Here is an 18,770-nt window from a genome sequence, read left to right as displayed (position 1 = left end):
GGCAATATAATCACATTATTTGGCAATTAGGTTAACTTTGAAAAATCCCTTTGTTAGGATTTTCTGTATCATACACAACATCACCAAAATTTATGTCCTTTGACATTATTTGTATATAGCTATGCCACCAGTTGTTTCTGTTCTCCCTGGTCTAATCTGCTAAGAGAGTCAACATTTCAAAGACTCAGCCTATATATTAAAAAGACTCAGTCTGTGCATTAATAAGTTTTAGACATTCAATCAATTTTCCCCTTTCATATTAAGTAGTGATTGATATGATTACAAGTTAATAGAAGTGTACATAAACACCATTCCCACCACCAAAAGACTGTGTCCCATCCCATCCCCCCCCCCGCCCCCGCCCCCGCCACGTGAAGCCGAACATCTATCCTCACCCTCAACCCCGGGTTTTTTACTTTGTGCCCTACTCCAAATTCAATCAAATCCTGCTTTTACTTTCCCTTTATGCTCTTCTTTCTCAACTTCTGTTTATGAGTGGGATCATCCCACACTCATCTTTATCTTTCTGACTTAGCTCACTTAATATAATTCCTTCTAGCTCCACCCAAGATAGGTCAGAGAAGGTAGGTTCAATGTTCTTAATAGCTGTGTAGTATTCCATTGTGTATATATACCACAGCTTTCTCAGCCACTCATCTGTTGTTGGGCATGCTGGATTGCTTCCCAGTTTTAGCTATTGCAAATTGTGTTGCTATGAACATGGGTGTACACAAATATTTTTGGTTGGGTATTATGGCATCCTTGGGGTATATCCCTAGGGAGGGATTACTGGGTCATATGGAAGGTCCATGTCTAGCCTTGTGAGAGTTCTCCAGACTGCTCTCCACAGAGATTGGACCAATTTACATTCCTACTAGCAGTGCAGAAGGGTTCCTCTGTCCCCATAGTCTCTCCAGCATTTGTTGCTGCTGTCCTTTTTGATGTATGTCATTCTCACAGGGGTAAGGTGGTATGTCAATGTTGTCTTTATTTGCATTTCTCTGATAATCAGCGACCTGGAGCAATTTTTCATGTGTTTGTTAGCCTTTTGGATCTCTTCTGTAGTGAATGTTCTGTTCATATCCTCTGCCCATTTTTGGATGGGGTCATTAGCTTTTTTGTTGCTAAGTTTGCTGAGCTCTTTGTATATTTAGGTTATTAGTCTTTTATCTGATGAATGGTATGTGAAGATCTTCTCCCATTATGTGAGGGAAAATTTTAATTTTTTAATCCACATCTACACCCTGATAAAATTTACAAATTGAGAGTTGATCCATGAATGTTTTTCAAGCTCAACAATATGCAAATTGATCAATGCATAGAAAACATTGTTTTATTGTCATCACATATTTTTATGGAGAGTCTTAAATACAAATTATTGCTATAATGAAATAATATGGTTGTATATAATACACATTCACTTTTTTTTGCTTATCACTGTTCCTTCTCACAGCACTAGAGCACTGGTGACTGTCTTCATTGATGAAGAACAGTACAGAAGTGACAGAATTCATCCTCCTGGGACTGACAGATGACCCACATCTACAGATTCCACTCTTTATAATGTTCACCCTCATCTACCTCATCACTCTGGTTGGGAACTTGGGCATGATCTTACTGATTCTGTTGGACTCTCACCTTCACACTCCCATGTACTTTTTTCTGTGTAACTTATCTCTGGTGGATTTTTGCTACTCTACAGCCGTCACTCCCACGGTCATGGCAGGATTGCTTCTAAATGACAAGGTCATCTCCTACAATGCATGCGCTGCTCAGATGTTCTTCTTTGGAGCACTGGCCACTGTGGAAAATTTCCTGTTGGCATCAATGGCCTATGACCGCTTTGTAGCAGTCTGCAAACCCCTCCATTACATGACCACCATGACTACAGGAAGGTGCGCTTTTTTGGCCACTGTATCCTATATCTGTGGCTTCTTGAATGCTTCCATCCATGCTGCTGATACCTTCAGTCTGTCTTTCTGTAGGTCTAATGTGGTCCATCACTTCTTCTGTGATTTTCCAGCTGTCATGGTTCTCTCTTGCTCTGATAGGCATGTCAGTGAGTTGGTTCTGGTTTCTGTAGTGAGTTTCAACATCTTTTTTGCTCTCTTGGTTATCTTGATATCTTACACTCTCATATTCATCACCATCCTGAAGATGCCATCATCCTCAGGATACCAGAAGGCCTTATCTACCTGTGCTTCCCACTTTGTTGCTGTTTCTATCTTCTATGGAACAATTATCTTCATGTATTTACAGCCCAGCTCCAGCCATTCCATGGACACAGACAAGATGTCGTCTGTGTTCTATACTATGATCATCCCAATGTTGAACCCAATAGTGTACAGTCTGAGGAACAAAGAGGTGAAGACTGCATTCATGAAGGTTATTTTAGGGGGAGTCAGGCAGTGGTGCACCAGGTGAAGCACACATTGTACTAAGCACAAAGACCTGAGCAAGGATCCTGGTTTCAGCCCTTGGTTCCCCACTTTCAGGGGGTTACCTCATACGTAGTGAAGCAAGTCTGCAGGTGTCTATACTTCTCTTCCTATTCTACCCCCCTCCCAATTTCTCTCTGTACTGTCTAATGGGAAAAAAATGGCCACCAGAACAGTGAACTAGTAGTGCATAGACTGAATCCCAGTGATAACCCTTGTGGCAAAAAGAAAACAAAAGTTATCTTAGGAACAAAGTTGTTTTTAGAGTCATGATTTTTATGTTATACAATATTTAGTAACCTAGTTTCTATAAGACTACAATGAGATTGAGCATGTTCAGGGCTCGTTCAGCTGTAAACTCAATAAGACCACTCAGTAAGTACCTAATGTGCAATTTTCACTTATTTCAAGTCTTTTATTCTGAAAAAGGAGGCTTTATTACTGAATTATGATGTCATATTAAGAAAAATAATGATAAAAATGTCCTGAATCCTTATTAAATAGCCTATTTAGGATCTTAGTTTGTTTTCTTAACCTGCACTCATTTAATTTTCTTTTACTGGGGGGACTAATGATTTACAGTCAACAGTAAATACAGTTGTTGGTACCTGTGTAAAATTTCTCAGTTGTCTGCAAGACACTCTTAAGTTCAAACCTAGGTCCTCCTCCCTCATTGTACACCAGAACCTAAAGCCCCCCCTGCCCCATCTGAATCCTTTATTTTGGCACAACACACCAAACCCAGTCCAAATTCTGTTCTGTGTTTCCCCTTCTGTTCTTATTTTTCAACTTCTCTCTCTGGCTGAAATCATTCCACATTTATCCTTTTCTTTCTGGCTTAGCTCGCTTAACAAGATTCCTTCAAACTCCGTCCAAGGTGAGGCGAAGGATATAAATTAATCATTTTTCACACCTGAATAGTATTGTATTGTGTATATAGTCCATAACATTCTCCGTCACTCACCTGCTGTTGGGTACCTGGGTTGCTTCCAGGTTTTGGTTCTCAAAAACTGTGCTGTTATGAATGTAGGTATGCACAAGTCTTTTCAGATGTGTGTGTTGGGTTCCTTAGGATCTATCCCCAGGAGAGGTATTGTAGGGTCATAGGGCAGGTCCATTTCTAGCCTTCTGAGAGTTCTCCAGACTGCTCTGCACAGGGATTCTTTAGGTTTTGATACCTTATCCCAATAAATGAAGAAACTTATGTTTTTACCTTCAATTTTATCAGTATTATCTTCACAATCACATAATATCTGCTGAATCCTAAGTGCATTGTACAATATACATAGTTTTCCTTGTTCTGTCCTTGTGGGAGAACATTATTTTATATTTCAATTTGAACGACATCTATCATATACTATACACTACTCTTCTTAAAGCTTTTGTAATTTAATTCTACAACTCTGTTTCTCAAAGACATTGTTTATCACCTTAGCCCACCCACATGGCCACTCTTCTTTATTTAGCCTCTTCTACCACCCAAATGTAAACTTTGGACCTTATAGTAAAGTGTGTGTGTGTTAGATAGATAGTATTATCCTACCTACTTCATCATTAAGAAAATTGAGAGTTATACGATGTCCTGAAACCATGACATGTATGTTTATTTGAACACTATCCACTATACTCTGACATGGAAACAACCTTACAGTGCTCATCAACAGAAGACACTAGAATGAAAAAATTATATATGTCTGTATACTCCACTATAGAAGATGAAGTTCGTTTCAGCAATGTAGATGGGTCATGGAGTGGTTATACTAAGTGATTTAAATCATAAACAGAAAAGACAAATGCCGGATTATTGATACTGATAGGTTTATTATGAAGTAACAAAGAATGAATAAACAGACTAAGTTGGATGGGGGAGATAGCATAATGGTTATTATGCAAAATCTCTTATGCCTGTGGCTCTGAGTTTCCAGGTTCAATCCCCTGCACAACCATAAAATAGAGTTGAATAGTGCTCTGGTTAAAAAAATAATAAAGTGGGGGTCCTGCGGTAGCGCAGCAGGTTGGTCGCACGTGGCAAGTCACAAGGACCAGCGTAAGAACCCCTGTTCGAGCCCCCGGCTCCCCACCTGCAGGGGAGTCGCTTCACAGACCGTGAAGCAGGTCTGCAGGTGTCTATCTTTCTCTCCCCCTCTCTGTTTTCCCCTCCTATCTCCATTTTTCTCTGTCCTATCCAACAACGAACGACATCAACAACAATAAGAACCGCAAAAAAGCTACAACAAGGGCAACAAAAGGAGAAAAAAAATGGCTTCCAGGAATAGTAGATTCATGATGCAGGCACTGAACCCCAGCAATAACCCTGGAGGCAAAAAAAATAATAAAGTAAAGAAAAAAGAAGTTTTATATTCTCACAGTAAACTAGCTGTCTGTATAATAGCCAAAGGGGAAGAGAGATTAGTAGAGATATTCTTGCAGAGGTAAAATAATTTAGAGAAAAGAGCTTACTCATTATCACGACATAGAGTGGGAGAAGGGATTTACCTGTAGAGGGTGGTAGTGATTATTTGACCAACAACTTGACAAATTTCTCAGAAACATACATAAAACTGTGACTACTTTGTTTTAAAATTTTTAACTTAACTACAAGTTGACTAAAAAAGGAAGTGACAAGAAATGCAAAGCTATGGATTTATAATGAAAAGAACCAGATTGGTCCCCAAAGGCAGTTTAATCATCACTTCCCTGGATAAATGGGGTGAGGACCTATGTACATCCTCAGAGGGGAAATTCCCAGAGAACTTCGTGTCTCTATAAGTGTCCCCAAGCACTAGCCTCTGAAATCGCAACATGACTCAGTGGGACATCATTTTAGAGCAATCCACCAGCACAGCTAGCCCACAGGACTACGTTGTTAGTATACAGACATCTTATCCCAACCCGAGGATTTGCTATGAAGTCTCAACCATTGTCAGGGTAAACACTCCATGTAGAATTTTGATCAATCTATACTCAAATACTATAACCATTTAGAAATATACGTTGCACAAAACTTATGTGATAGTACAGGCATAATTATGCATGGAGAAGTGGTACCATTATATTCATTTTAAGAAATAAGTAAGAAATGACTCCTATAAGAACATAGAAATAAGGCAAAGTAGGTTTAGAATCTGATCCCTTTCATCCATCCCCTCCCCAGGTTTAGAACACTGAACCCTTACAAGCACTACCCGTGAGAATGTTGCTGTTAGTATTTATGCCTTATGCCATACCTCATATGCTGAAAGTTGACTCACTCTTTCAGAATAACTCTGCGACTAGCTGTTGAATTGACTATCCCCCCATCATCCAGGTAAGAACTTTATTTTACAGACATTTTACTGAGAGGTACAGTTCAGGCAACATTTTAGTGGCTGCTAGGCTTCTTAATTTATTCTAAGCAGAAACCTGTCATTTCAATGTATTTTTTCATTTGCTGGAAGTTCACTGATATTTCTTAACCAGTAATCTTTCTGTCCAAAATAAATGAACAGCAAAATAAAATAGATACTTTCTGATTTATCAGGTGTTAATTTCATCTTGTTCATTAATATTTTATTAGAGAAATAATGATTGATCTCATTGGAGATAAGACAAGCAAAAAAGTGTGGGGTAGTCTTTAATTAATTTATTTATTAAATTTTAAAAGTACTCTAAAATCAGTTAACTATACCCAATTGCCTTTTATCTTTACCCTGTAATTATTGCTAGCACTTCTGTATACATGAATAGTGCAAGACTGAAAGCATAGACTTTTGAACACATGGAAGTCCTTTTGAACTCTCGAATTTAGATTCTCATACTTGCTGTGTTTTGATAGCATCCCCTAAATTCTCATAGTCTTGCCTAATATTAACCTTGTTAATTTAATTTATTTACTAGTTATTTTTAATGTTTTTTTTTTTGTTATGGTGGAGACAGAGAGAAATAGGACAGGAGAGGGGCAGAGAGAGAAGGAAAGACACTTACAACACTGCTTATAATATTTCTTTTCTGCAGGTGGGAGCTGGAAGCTTGGACTTGTATCTTTGAGCATGGTAACTTGTGCCCTTTCCCTGGTTATGCCAGTGCTTGGCCCCTACTAGCTATTATTATTATTCTTCAATCAAAGCACTGTTCAGCAGTGGTTTATAGAAATTTCAGAGATTGTAACTGAGACCTCAGAGCCTCAGGCCTGGAAGCCTTTTTTTTTTTTTTTTTACCTCCAAGGTTATCACTGGAGGATAGTGCTTGCATTACAAATACAGTGCTCCTGGTGGTCATTTCCCCCCCTGTTTTATATGGGATAGGACCAAGAGAAATTGAGAGGGGAAGGGGAGATAGAGATAGAGAGATACAGAGACAGAGAGATACCTGCAGACCTGCTTCACTGCTTGTGAAGTGATCCCCCTGCAGGTGGAGAACAGGGGGCTTGAACCAGGAGACGTGAGTACTTCCTTGCACTTGGTACTATATGCACTTAACTCAGTGGGCTACCATCTGGCTGGGAATTCTTTTTCACAACCTAGTGCTGTCTCCCCATTTAATTTATATATATATATATATATATATATATATATATATATATATATATATATAAAGATTTGTTCATTTATTTACTTGTTAATGATAACAATAGGGAGAGAGAGAGAGAGAAAGAGAGAGAGAATCATTGTATTATTCTGGTACATGCAATGCTAGGACTTGAATTTGGAACCTTATGATTGAGAGTCCAGTGCTTTATTTATTGTGCTCTTTAATTTTCATTTCTGTAATTTTCATGTTATTAATGATAAAGAAATAATAGTATTACATACATCAAATACACACTGTTATATGTTAAGCTTTTTTTCTCTTGTCAAACACAGCATATGTTTAAAGTTGTCTGTGGGTTGAAGTTATAAGCCTTTATTGGAGAGGTTTATAAAACAAAGTTACAAATATTTTAAGAAGGCGTTAGTAGCTAGCAAAGCATAGATTCCTACCCAAAGGCTTCCAACTGAATGAAAAAGATTTGACATATTGTACCTACACAAGCATAGATTCAAATAAAATATTTAACAACATGACACTTAACCGCTGAAACACATCCATAGGCAAAAAAAAAGGCATACAGATAAAGAACTTTCAGCCCTTGATCTTTGTGGTCTGAGATGGCAGAATTGAAGAAATTATTAAAAAGAGAGCCTCTAATCCAAGCCAAAACAGACTTCAAAGAAGACATTATGCAAAATAATAACTCACATGATGTTACTGTGAATGAGTTACAGAAAACTGCACAAGAGAAGGAAGGACAAGCTGAGAAATACTAAACATCATAGAAAATCCAGTGACCTTAGCATGCAGAAAAAGAAAACTGAAGAGGAAGATTTAAAAAAAAAAAATCTCTTTGCAGGTTGCTGCTCATTTTTCCAAATCATTATGAAGACCATCATCCCATTCTAATAATAATATTTTATCTAACACTTATCAGTGTCAAATATCCAGCGTTTTATTGTTCTTTAAATTATTAAATCGGACAATATTACTACCAGAGAGATTCCCCTTGTGTCTTCATTTAGGAATTAGAAAAAAAAAAATTGGGAGCCGGGAGGTAGCGCAGTGGGTTAAGCGCACGTGGCGCAAAGCGCAAGGACCAGCTTAAGGATCCCGGTTTGAGCCCCCGGGCTCCCCACCTGCAGGGGAGTCACTTCACAAGCGATGAAGCAGGTCTGCAGCTGTCTGTCTTTCTCTCCCCCTTTCTGTCTTCCCCTCCTCTCTCCATTTCTTTCTGTCCTATCCAACAACGAAGTAGTTGGATAGTTGTAGTTATCAATAATAACTACAACAATAAAACGAGGGCAACAAAAGGGGATAAATAAATATTAAAAAATTATACATGGAGGAATTAGATAAGATGAATGATTCTTAGGTACTCAATGAAAGATAAGTTGTTTTATTCTTTTTTCCGGTAGCCACCAGGGTTATCCACTGCTCCTGGTGGCCCTTCCCCCCCCCCCCTTTTTTTTTCTAATTTGATAGGACAGAGAGGATTTGTGAGGAAAAGGGCACATAATCTATAGTGACAGCTAGGGAGACACCTGCAATTCTTGCTTCACTAGTTGTGAAGCTTCCCCCTACACCCCATCCCTGTAGCTGGGAGTGCAGGTTCCAACCTGCCTCTTGACACCCGGTAACGTGTGCTCATATGCACGTGTACCATGACCCGGGCCCCTGAATGATGACGCTCATGGGGGCCTCAAGTGAGAATTCGAGATCTATCAGAAGAAATGCTTAGTCTTCTCTTTGGAAAATCATCATGGGTTGTACATGCCGTTACAGATTCAGTTATCTTACACCATCCACTATGCTCATCTCTTACTCTGTTATCAAGTCCCCAAAGTTAACTTTACATAACTGGAGGTGACCAGAAGTTGTAAATTGAGATAAATTCAATTAAAACCAATTTAACTGAGATTATTGACCTTACCACTCAGTATGGGTTTAAAAGTTGAGTTTGGTCCATGAGTTACTACTTTTTATACTTGCTTGCATAAGAAAAATCACTCTATCTCTTGGGAGTCATAATCCAAATAGATATCATAAGAAATATAATGTTACACTGGAGAGGCTGAATTTACTAAAAGTACAGATTATCCAGAGCAGCTCCTTGTAGGTGAGTAATATGCATCATATACTTTTACTACTTGTAGAAAAGAGAATTGGTAGATATATTCATTTCTTTGCAGGTTGTTGCTAAAACAATTGGAGAGTTGATCCATGAACACTTTTCAAGTTCAACAATATGTAAACTGATCAATACATAATGCATATTAAGTTATATTGTATCACACATTTTATGGAAAATCTTAAGATACAAATCATTGCTATAATGAAATAACATGATTATATATATATTCATTTCACTTTTTTTTTTTTACTTTGTCATGTTTCTTTTCATAGCACTAGAGCATTGGTGACTCTCCTCATTGATGATGAACAGTACAGAAGTGATGGAGTTCATCCTCCTGGGACTGACAGATGACCCACATCTACAGATTCCACTCTTTATAATGTTCACCCTCATCTACCTCATCACTCTGGTCGGGAATCTGGGAATGGTTGTGTTGATTCTGTTGGACTCTCACCTTCACACTCCCATGTACTTTTTTCTGTGTAACTTATCTCTGGTGGATTTTTGCTACTCTACAGCCGTCACCCCCAGGGTCATGACTGGGTTTCTTCTAAGTGACAAGGTCATCTCCTACAATGCATGCGCTGCTCAGATGTTCTTCTTTGGAGCATTTGGCACTGTGGAAAATTTCCTGTTGGCATCAATGGCCTATGACCGCTTTGCAGCAGTCTGCAAACCCCTCCATTACACCACCACCATGACTACAAGGATGTGTGCATTTTTGATCACTGTATCCTATATCTATGGTTTCTTGAATTCTTCAATCCATACTGGGGATACCTTCAGTCTGTCTTTCTGTAGGTCTAATGTGGTCCATCACTTCTTCTGTGATATTCCAGCTGTCATGGTTCTCTCTTGCTCTGATAGGCATGTCAGTGAGTTGGTTCTGGTTTCTGTAGTGAGTTTCAACATCTTTTTTGCTCTCTTGGTTATCTTGATATCTTACACTCTCATATTCATCACCATCCTGAAGATGCCATCATCCTCAGGATACCAGAAGGCCTTATCTACCTGTGCTTCCCACTTTGTTGCTGTTTCTATCTTCTATGGAACAATTATCTTCATGTATTTACAGCCCAGCTCCAGCCATTCCATGGACACAGACAAGATGTCGTCTGTGTTCTATACTATGATCATCCCAATGTTGAACCCAATAGTCTATAGTCTGAGGAACAGAGAAGTGAAGACTGCATTCATGAAGGTTATTTTAAAAACAGAATTCTCTTCAGGGTAGTGATTTTTTTTTGGTATTTATTTATTTTTCCTTTTGTTGCCCCCCCCCTTTATTGTTGTTGTAGTTATTGATGTCATTGTTGGATAGGACAGAGAGAAATGGAGAGAGGAGGGGAGATTGAGGGGGAGAGAAAGATAGACACCTGCAGACCTGCTTCACCTTCACCGCCTGTGAAGCAACTCTCCTGCAGGTGGGGAGCCCAGGGCTCGAACCGGGATACTTATGCCGGTCCTTGAGCTTCACGTCATGTGCGCTTAACCCACTGCGCTACCACCCAACTCCCCAGTGTAGTGATTTTTATGTTAGTCCATGTAGTAACTAGTTTCAGTAAGACAAAAATGGAATTGGATGTGTTTTGGGTGGTTTGGCTGTAGACTCAGTAAGATCACAATGAAATTTAAGTACCTGATTTGATATTTTTGCCTATTCAAGTCTTTTATTCTGAAAAAAGAGCCTAATTATTATTGAATTAGTATATAATTTTAAAAAGCATGATCAAAATGTCTTCAGTCCTTCTCATTTAACACTCTATTTTAGATCTTGGTTTCTTTTCTTATCCTGCAAGTGGTTTTTTAAAAAAATTATATTAATTTATTATTGGACAGAAACAGAGAGAAACTGAGAAGGGAAGAAGATATAGAGAGGTAAAGAGACAGAGAGAGACACCTATAGCCCTGCATCTCCACTCATGGAGCTTTCCTCGTATAGGTGAGGAACATGGGCTTGAACCTGTGTCCTTGCACATTCTAATGTGTGTGCCTACCCAGGTGCACCATCACCTGGCCTCTCCTGAAATAATTTTTTTTTTTACCACATTTCATGCAACTATGTATGCAAGAGGGATACAAAAAAAAGAGCGATACAAAGAGACTGATTTAAAAAATTCAAGTATGTGCCCCATGAAGATATATAACATTGTAGTGGACAATTTTCTAAATAAAAATGGAATGTTCCTAGATTTTAATAGTAGTATTTTAAGTATTTAATGTGATATCAATATATAAATATGTTTCTAATGTCTTTATTGTTCAGTGTACTGCTGTTCTGATAACTCCAATTTGGGAATAAAAATGATACACTAGTAAGTAAAAATATGTAGTTTTAGATAACATTTTATTGAGAGACAAGATTCCATTTTAAATATATCCTTTCTTCCTTGACTGAGCCATCTGTAGAACCAATATGATCACATTACAATTTTTCAAAAGGTGTAACTACAGTTACAATACCAAAAAAAATGATGAACCTAGAAGTTACCATTTTAGTGAAACAGACCAGCTGATGGCAAGCTAAATGAGTTCACTGACTAGTATTTATAGAGAAATAAAATACAGGGATGAACTAAATACAATGTAAAGGTGGTTCTACTTTGTTTAGAGATTACTACCGACATTATATGCTCTCATTAAAAAAAAATCACTCCTTTTATCACCCATCATATATTCTATTTATTTGTGAAATAACCAGTGGGTTTGCAATAATAATAAAAAAAGCCAATCTTTGCCTTGGGCTTTGTGAGAATGATGGTGGTTATCAGGGTGAAGGGGCCACAGACACTGATGGAGATCTCGCATGGTGACTTATATGTACCATGTGGGTGTGAAATTATACGCCTGCATTCTTATAATTTTGTATGATACTAGTAAATAGCCAATAAAAACAGAAAAAAAAGTTACTGAAATCCCTAGTGTCATACAAATTGCTTCTGGTAGGAGTCCATGTGGTGGCCCAGAGGACTTGTGCAAGTATCCTAGTTAGAGCCCCTGGTTCCCTACCTGCGGGGGGAGTTGCTTCACAAGTGGTGAAGCAGGTCTGCAGATCTCTTTTCCCTCTCTATCTCCCCCACCCCTCTCAATTTCTCTCTGTCCTATTCAATAAAAAATAAATAATTAAAATAATAAAAGGCTGCCGTGAGCACTGGGTTTATAGCGCAGGCTCTGAGCCCCAGTTGGCAAAAACAAACAAAAAATTGCTTCCGAGAATGGGAAAGCTATCGGGGGAGGGGGTGGGATATGGAGATTGGGCGGTGGGAATTGTGTGGAGTTGTACCCCTCCTAAAATAAAAAAAAAAAATAAAAAAAAAAAATTGCTTCTGGAAATGCTTTAAGTTATTAATGTTACTACCTAATTTTTACTTTATTTAATGTCAATGATCTTTTGCTACTCCTATTTTTTTCTAGCCTGCTTCATTCATAGATTTCATTACTATTTTTATATTTTAAAGTACTTAGATTTTTGCTGTTTTTATTAGTGACTTAACATTGTTTTATAAAATTATCAGATTTTGGGGCCAGGAGATGGATGGTGCACCATGGAAAGTCTTTGTGGTAGCTACATTTTTAATTTATTCTAAACCGAAATAAAAAATTTCAGTTTTTTTTTTCATTAGTTGGAAGTTCCTTGATATTTATGAACTAGTAATATTACTTAATAATAGTTGTAGGTGTGACTTGGAAAGGAAGAGAAGATAAGGCTGTAGGGAAAAAAACAGGGCAAGTATATATAAATATAGACAGATAGTTATAGAAATACTAGTTAACCCATATCTAAACCTTGGGAGAACTACTGTAGCTTCCAATGGGAGGAGTGGGGATACAGATCTCTGGTGGTGAGAATGGTGTGGAATTATACACCTGTTAGCATCTAATTCTGTAACTCAATATTAATAAAGCTAAAAAAGAAAAAAGCCCTACTCTCAACTCTGACTACATCTTCCCAGACAATATTTTCAGTCCACCTCCACACTAACTACAAAATGTTACCTCTCCTCTCTATTATGATCATCCCAATGTTGAACTCTATAGTCTACAGCCTGAGGAACAATGAAGACGGCAGCTGGGAAGGTTGGTTTGAAGGCAAAATTTTCTCTAGGGCTGGGACTTCAACTTTGCATGCTGTACAGAAACCTATACATTTTAATAAGACTCTATAATGAAATTAAGTGCTTGAAGAGATTTTCTTAACATTTCAAGGACATTTTTCCTTTTAAGAATTGCACCTGATCAACAATAGTGAAGTTGTTTCTACCTATCACATTTTTTTTTAAATCAAGTTATATTGCTGTGGAATGATTCCAGTGGGGAAATTATTTATTTATTTATTTATTTATTATTATTATTTTTTTCTAAGTGAGCACTACCCTAGACACACCACTGACAAAGAGTGAGAAGGATATGTGGACAGAGCCCCAACAACCTCCACTATAATCATACATTATTAGGGTTGAAGAAAAGTTCATTGGCCATAATTAAATTTTAGACGCATTTATAAGTATTAAGGCAGGTCATCTGCTCCTTATTTCTTTACCTGTGCATCATGTTGTCAATGTCTTGTCTACATTAAAGAAAATATCTATCAATTTTCTAAAAACACAGCCTAAAGCGTAATTATAAAAGCAAAAGAATAAACAGGAGGAAAATGAAATGGCTAAAAAATGGCAAGAAGAATACAAAATATGGGTTTTTTTCTCTATTAGGAGATTAATGGTTTAGAGTCCACAGTAAAATACAGTAGTTGGTACATGTGTAACATTTCTCAGTTTTCCCTCTAACACCCCACCTAGGTTCTCTTCCACCTTTATGACCTGAACACTTCCCCCACCCCAGAGTCCTTTACTTTGATGCAATACACCAACAAACTAGGCTTCCAATAAATATATCAAAGTATCAATAGTGTAAAACTTTTGTAGAAGATCAAAATCCTTACTCATCTGTGGAATAACTTGATATCAGGGAAGAAAGTTATAATGAAAATTACTATAAATATATCTATGTTCTAATCAACATAATAAACTACTTTCTGTGCACAATTTAATTGCTTTATCCCTAGTCAACTTGGTTGATTGTTCTCAGAGGGGCATTTTTCTCTTGAGAGTTTTGTAGGGACAACCTTTTTTTTTTCTGGTTGCTGTTCATTAGGCTCTGATATCATAGCATGATTCATTATGAACATATTTTAAAGATGCTGGACTCTGAGCTGAATCCCTTTGGTCACTATTTATCCCAGTGAATACTAACATTTTTCAGTGCATACAAGTCTTTGCTCAAACTGGCAGTGAGTCTACAATCACAGTTAGGGAAAACATCCTAAGATAAACATTATTGATTCATGTTAAAGATACAGCCCATTACAGTGGTCTTTCTAGACCTTACTTGCTATTTAAAGACAATTCTTTGAAGGTGTAGAATATTATAATTACTATATCAAAAATAAGAAAATTGACCTTAGTACAAGGCAAATGATTATTCCAATTACATAGACTATTACTTGATGGTTGCAAGACTTGACTTGGACTTCTAAGCTCTGGATCAGTGAGCCTTTCTCTATCTCAGACACAGGAAGACATTTGGCTAGTACCTGAGATACAATTTCTAAAAACTTATCAAGATATTCTTCTAGAACTGAATTTATGATTGCAGACTCACGGTTCAGGATTGTCTTCCCCAGTCTTTCAAGAGCAAGGTAAACCTCTATATTTAATGTATACAATTAGTGGAAAGATAACTTGGTGCAGAAGTAAGGACACTAAATCTCTTATGAGTTTATGACTCCATGTCTGATTGTTGGAATTCTTATTTTTTTTTCCCCTGCAAATCTGATTTGTGTATAGGATTCAAATGTACAAATATCTTAACCAACAAGGAGTAGAGCTTATTGACTTTATGAAATTCTGTGCTACTGCCGAAGAGGATAACAAAAATGTAGGGTAGGTGATACTCTTCTTAGTGAGTGGTAAATTCTGTGTTTACTATGTGTTGATTTGTCCTTGAGGAGTGGCTAGTCCAACAGGGTGAAACTTCTTCAGATTTCAGAAGGATTTCATGAAACTACCAAAATCCTTACTCCACTTTTCACTAATTACATTTTTATTTTTTTCTTCCCTCCAGTTTCAACTTTCCATATGGGCTTCTTTGAAAATTCTGATAGTACATTGACTAAAGACACAGGCATGGCAATGCTCAGCTTGGGCTTGAATCTTACATTTATCTCTCTTTAGATGTGAAAAATGAGGAAAACATAAAAATTATTTGGCTTACATATTTTTATTGGGGGGGAGTTAATGGTTCACAGTTGTTGATGCATGTGTAAAAATTTTCTGTTTTCTGCAAAGCACTGTAGCAGGACTTGAAAGTCACCTCATATAAATATAAATATATAAATAGAATTTTCTATTTTGGTTTAAAACACCAAGAAGAGGAAAGACAGAGTGATAAATGGTGATGGGGGGATGGCTCTGAGTAGACACAGGATATGAGAAATCACATATCAAAGAGAGTGACTATCAGACATCAAAGTCTACCTGAGCATTGAAACTCTGTGCCTTACTAGTCACCTTTCCAAAACTGGTATAGAGAGATCATCCTACCAGTACATATTATGCTACTTGTCTTCAAACATTATTTCATTTGATTTTTTTCATAATCCCTTAAAGTGTTTCCTATGTAATCTTTCCACTGATGGATAAAAAGAGATTCAGGAAACACAGTTTAGATTCCCCAGTTCTCAGGATGTCAGAGGTAGTTTTTACATGAGAATCCATATGCTTGACTTCCAAGAACGCTGGTGTTTACACTGGAAAACTAGGCTTTCTCTTTCAAATATACTGTTTACATAAGCTTCTAATCCAGTGTTTATCTCATATAATTGCTATGCGTCTATTTGTGAATCCCTCTGCTTGCCATCCCATTCATCAAGCTTAGCACAAGAGACAAGTAAATGAAAACTGAATGAAATTAAAACCAACTTGAAATAATTAACATTATCTACTGCCAGTTTTACAATCACCTTTAATTGGCTTGATTTTTCTCTGTTAATAAATGAATAATCTTGAATGACAGTTACCAAATTACCTCAGGTATATGAGAAAATTACTAATCTAAGTGCATTTGATGAAAGGAATAAATGACTGTAGAAATATATACACATATACATCAAGTAAGACCTACAGACATGTAAATGACTATCTCAGAGGATAGTCAAGAAATAGATCCACTGTAGGCCTGTGAATTAATTCATTCACCCAGCCTGCACCTCATTTTACTAGTCTACAAATTTCAATACTGGGAAGGTAATATTTTCAAAAGTCAATCAATAAGTTCTTTACTAGTTGTGTTGACATGCTCATATTTTGAGCCTGGAATCTATTGATCAATGAATTATTTCTTTTAGCAAAATAATGCCGCCTCATTTCCTTTCAGTGCAACTGTTTTTTTCTTCACCGAGGTGTGTGTCATTGCTACAGAGTGCCCTGTGATCATTAAATCACAACCATGGAGAATAAAACAGATATGACTGAATTCTTCCTGGTTGGACTGACCAATACCCCAGAACTGCAGATTCCTTTCTTTGTAATGTTCACCCTCATCTACCTCATCACTCTGATAGGGAACCTGGGGATGGTCTTGTTGATTTTGATGGACCCTCGTCTTCATATTCCCATGTATTTTTTCCTCAGTAACCTTTCTCTGGTGGACTTTTGTTACTCCTCAACCGTCACTCCAAAGGTGATGGCTGGCTTCCTTATAGGAGATAAAATTATCTCTTACAATGCATGTGCGGCTCAGCTGTTCTTCTTTGCAGTCTTTGCAACTGCAGAAAATTTTCTCTTGGCTGCAATGGCTTTTGATCGCTACTCAGCAGTGTGTAGGCCCCTCCACTACACCACCATCATGACAACAAGTATGTGTGTACGTTTGGTCATAGGCTGCTATGTTTTTGGTTTCCTGACTGCTGCTGTTCAAGTGGGAGACATATTTAGTCTCTCTTTCTGCATTTCTAATGTGATCCATCACTTTTTCTGTGACATTCCAGTAGTCATGAGTCTGACTTGCTCTGATAATCGTATTGGTGAGCTGATCCTCCTTCTTATGTCAAGCTTGAATATATTTTTTGCAGTTATAGTGATTTTGATTTCCTACCTCTTCATATTTGTCACCATTTTGAAGATGCACTCATCTGAGGGATACCAGAAGGCCTTTTCCACCTGTGCTTCTCACCTAGCAACTGTTGCCATATTTTATGGGACTGTTACCATCATGTACTTACAGCCAAGTTCCAGTCACTCCATGGACACAGACAAACTTGCATCTGTGTTCTACACTATGGTGATTCCCATGTTGAATCCTATGGTTTATAGCCTGAGAAATAAAGAAGTCAAGAATGCATTTACAAAAATGATTGAGAAGGCAAAATCTTCTCTAGGTTTACATTTTTAGTGACACAGAGTTCACAGACATTTGTGTCAGTCCAGTTACACTATATAATATCAAGTGCTAATAATGCCACATGAGGTCCAGAACAGCAGAGCACTTTGTGAAATATATATTTATTTAATTTTGGAGCAATTCCAAGCATCCGAATGTCAGAAAAAAACACACACAATAATTAAATGTCAATGAAATTTATTAATAATGTGCTTTATTGGCATGATTCATCAATACAAATAAATAACTATAATATCTTAATAAATTACCATTTCCATTGTATCTGTATTATTTGGTAATTATAGCATCTTAATAAGTTGATGTGTCAGGTGTAATGGGTTATCTGGTATAAGAAAGCATGTTGACATGACTACTTCTTAATGGCAAATAGTAGCACTAGATTAAAAATGGAGAGCCTAGTCTGGCATAGTTTAGTCTAGTCAAAGTAATACATGGCAAACAAAACAAGTAAAACAAGAACCACTAAACAGGAACTCAATAAATACATGAAGAAACCAACAGTGATATGGAAAAAAAGCTATTCAACTCATATTACAAATGAGAACTAGTGTTCTGAAACAGAGAACACCTTCAGAAGAAGCACCCTATGTAACTTTTAGACATGAACATCAGGAAGGAGCAGATATACACAAGAGAAATTTTAATGATCCCTTAATTCATAAAAAGGGTTTCAAAATAACCAAAGTCAAATCCTCCTTTGTCTTCAGCCTCATTCCTTAGTTGTTAGGTGGCATGTAAGTTGGTCCAAGTCCCAAGGAGAATGATTTGACACAATGAACATTACAATTGTGTTCAACCTCTTAACCTGCAAATCTATTTCTGGGCTGTTGTCCTACAACAACAACAACAACAACAACAAAAAAGCAAAAGACAAAACCTACCCATAGATTCAGACCTTAGAATCAAGTTTGCCAGAGGGAGAGGATGTAAGGGAGTTCATTAGGTGGTGGTGGTACACACTGGTTCTTTGGTAGTGGGCAAGACACAAGTTATTTTATTTATTTATTTATTTATTTTTATTTATTTAAAAAAGGAGGCATAAACAAAACTGTAGGATAAGAGGGGTACAACTCCATACAATTCCCACCACCAGATCTCCATATCCCCTCCCCTGATAGCTTTCCTGTTCTTCATCCCTCTGGGAGTATGGACCCAAGGTCAATATGGGGTGCAGAAGGTGGAGGGTCGGGAGTCGGGTGGTAGCGCAGCGGGTTAAGCGCAGGTGGCGC

The 18,770-nt window shown here is 37.4% G+C and overlaps 3 protein-coding genes across 3 annotated transcripts; all 3 read left to right on the top strand.

The window, feature by feature from the left end:
* Positions 1-1,482: 1,482 nt before the first annotated feature.
* On the top strand, positions 1,483-2,711 carry LOC103110416 (olfactory receptor 5B3-like). The gene is made up of 2 exons (XM_060177444.1): positions 1,483-2,385; positions 2,694-2,711. The coding sequence occupies exons 1-2, from the start codon at positions 1,483-1,485 to the stop codon at positions 2,709-2,711; spliced, it is 921 nt and encodes a 306-aa protein (XP_060033427.1).
* A 6,671-nt stretch (positions 2,712-9,382) lies between these two features.
* Positions 9,383-10,318, top strand: LOC132533831 (olfactory receptor 5B3-like). The gene has a single exon (XM_060176237.1). It carries the CDS (start codon positions 9,383-9,385, stop codon positions 10,316-10,318), a length of 936 nt encoding a protein of 311 aa, XP_060032220.1.
* A 6,266-nt stretch (positions 10,319-16,584) lies between these two features.
* Positions 16,585-17,532, top strand: LOC103110415 (olfactory receptor 5B3-like). Its single transcript, XM_007519586.2, has one exon. The coding sequence runs from the start codon at positions 16,588-16,590 to the stop codon at positions 17,530-17,532; it is 945 nt and encodes a 314-aa protein (XP_007519648.1). The 5' UTR covers positions 16,585-16,587.
* The last annotated feature ends 1,238 nt before the right edge of the window (positions 17,533-18,770 follow it).

This window comes from Erinaceus europaeus, chromosome 17, assembly GCF_950295315.1.
Source record: "Erinaceus europaeus chromosome 17, mEriEur2.1, whole genome shotgun sequence".
Classification (NCBI taxonomy): domain Eukaryota; kingdom Metazoa; phylum Chordata; class Mammalia; order Eulipotyphla; family Erinaceidae; genus Erinaceus; species Erinaceus europaeus.
Note: the sequence above shows the minus strand (reverse complement) of the source record. Positions and strands in the feature narration are given on the sequence as shown.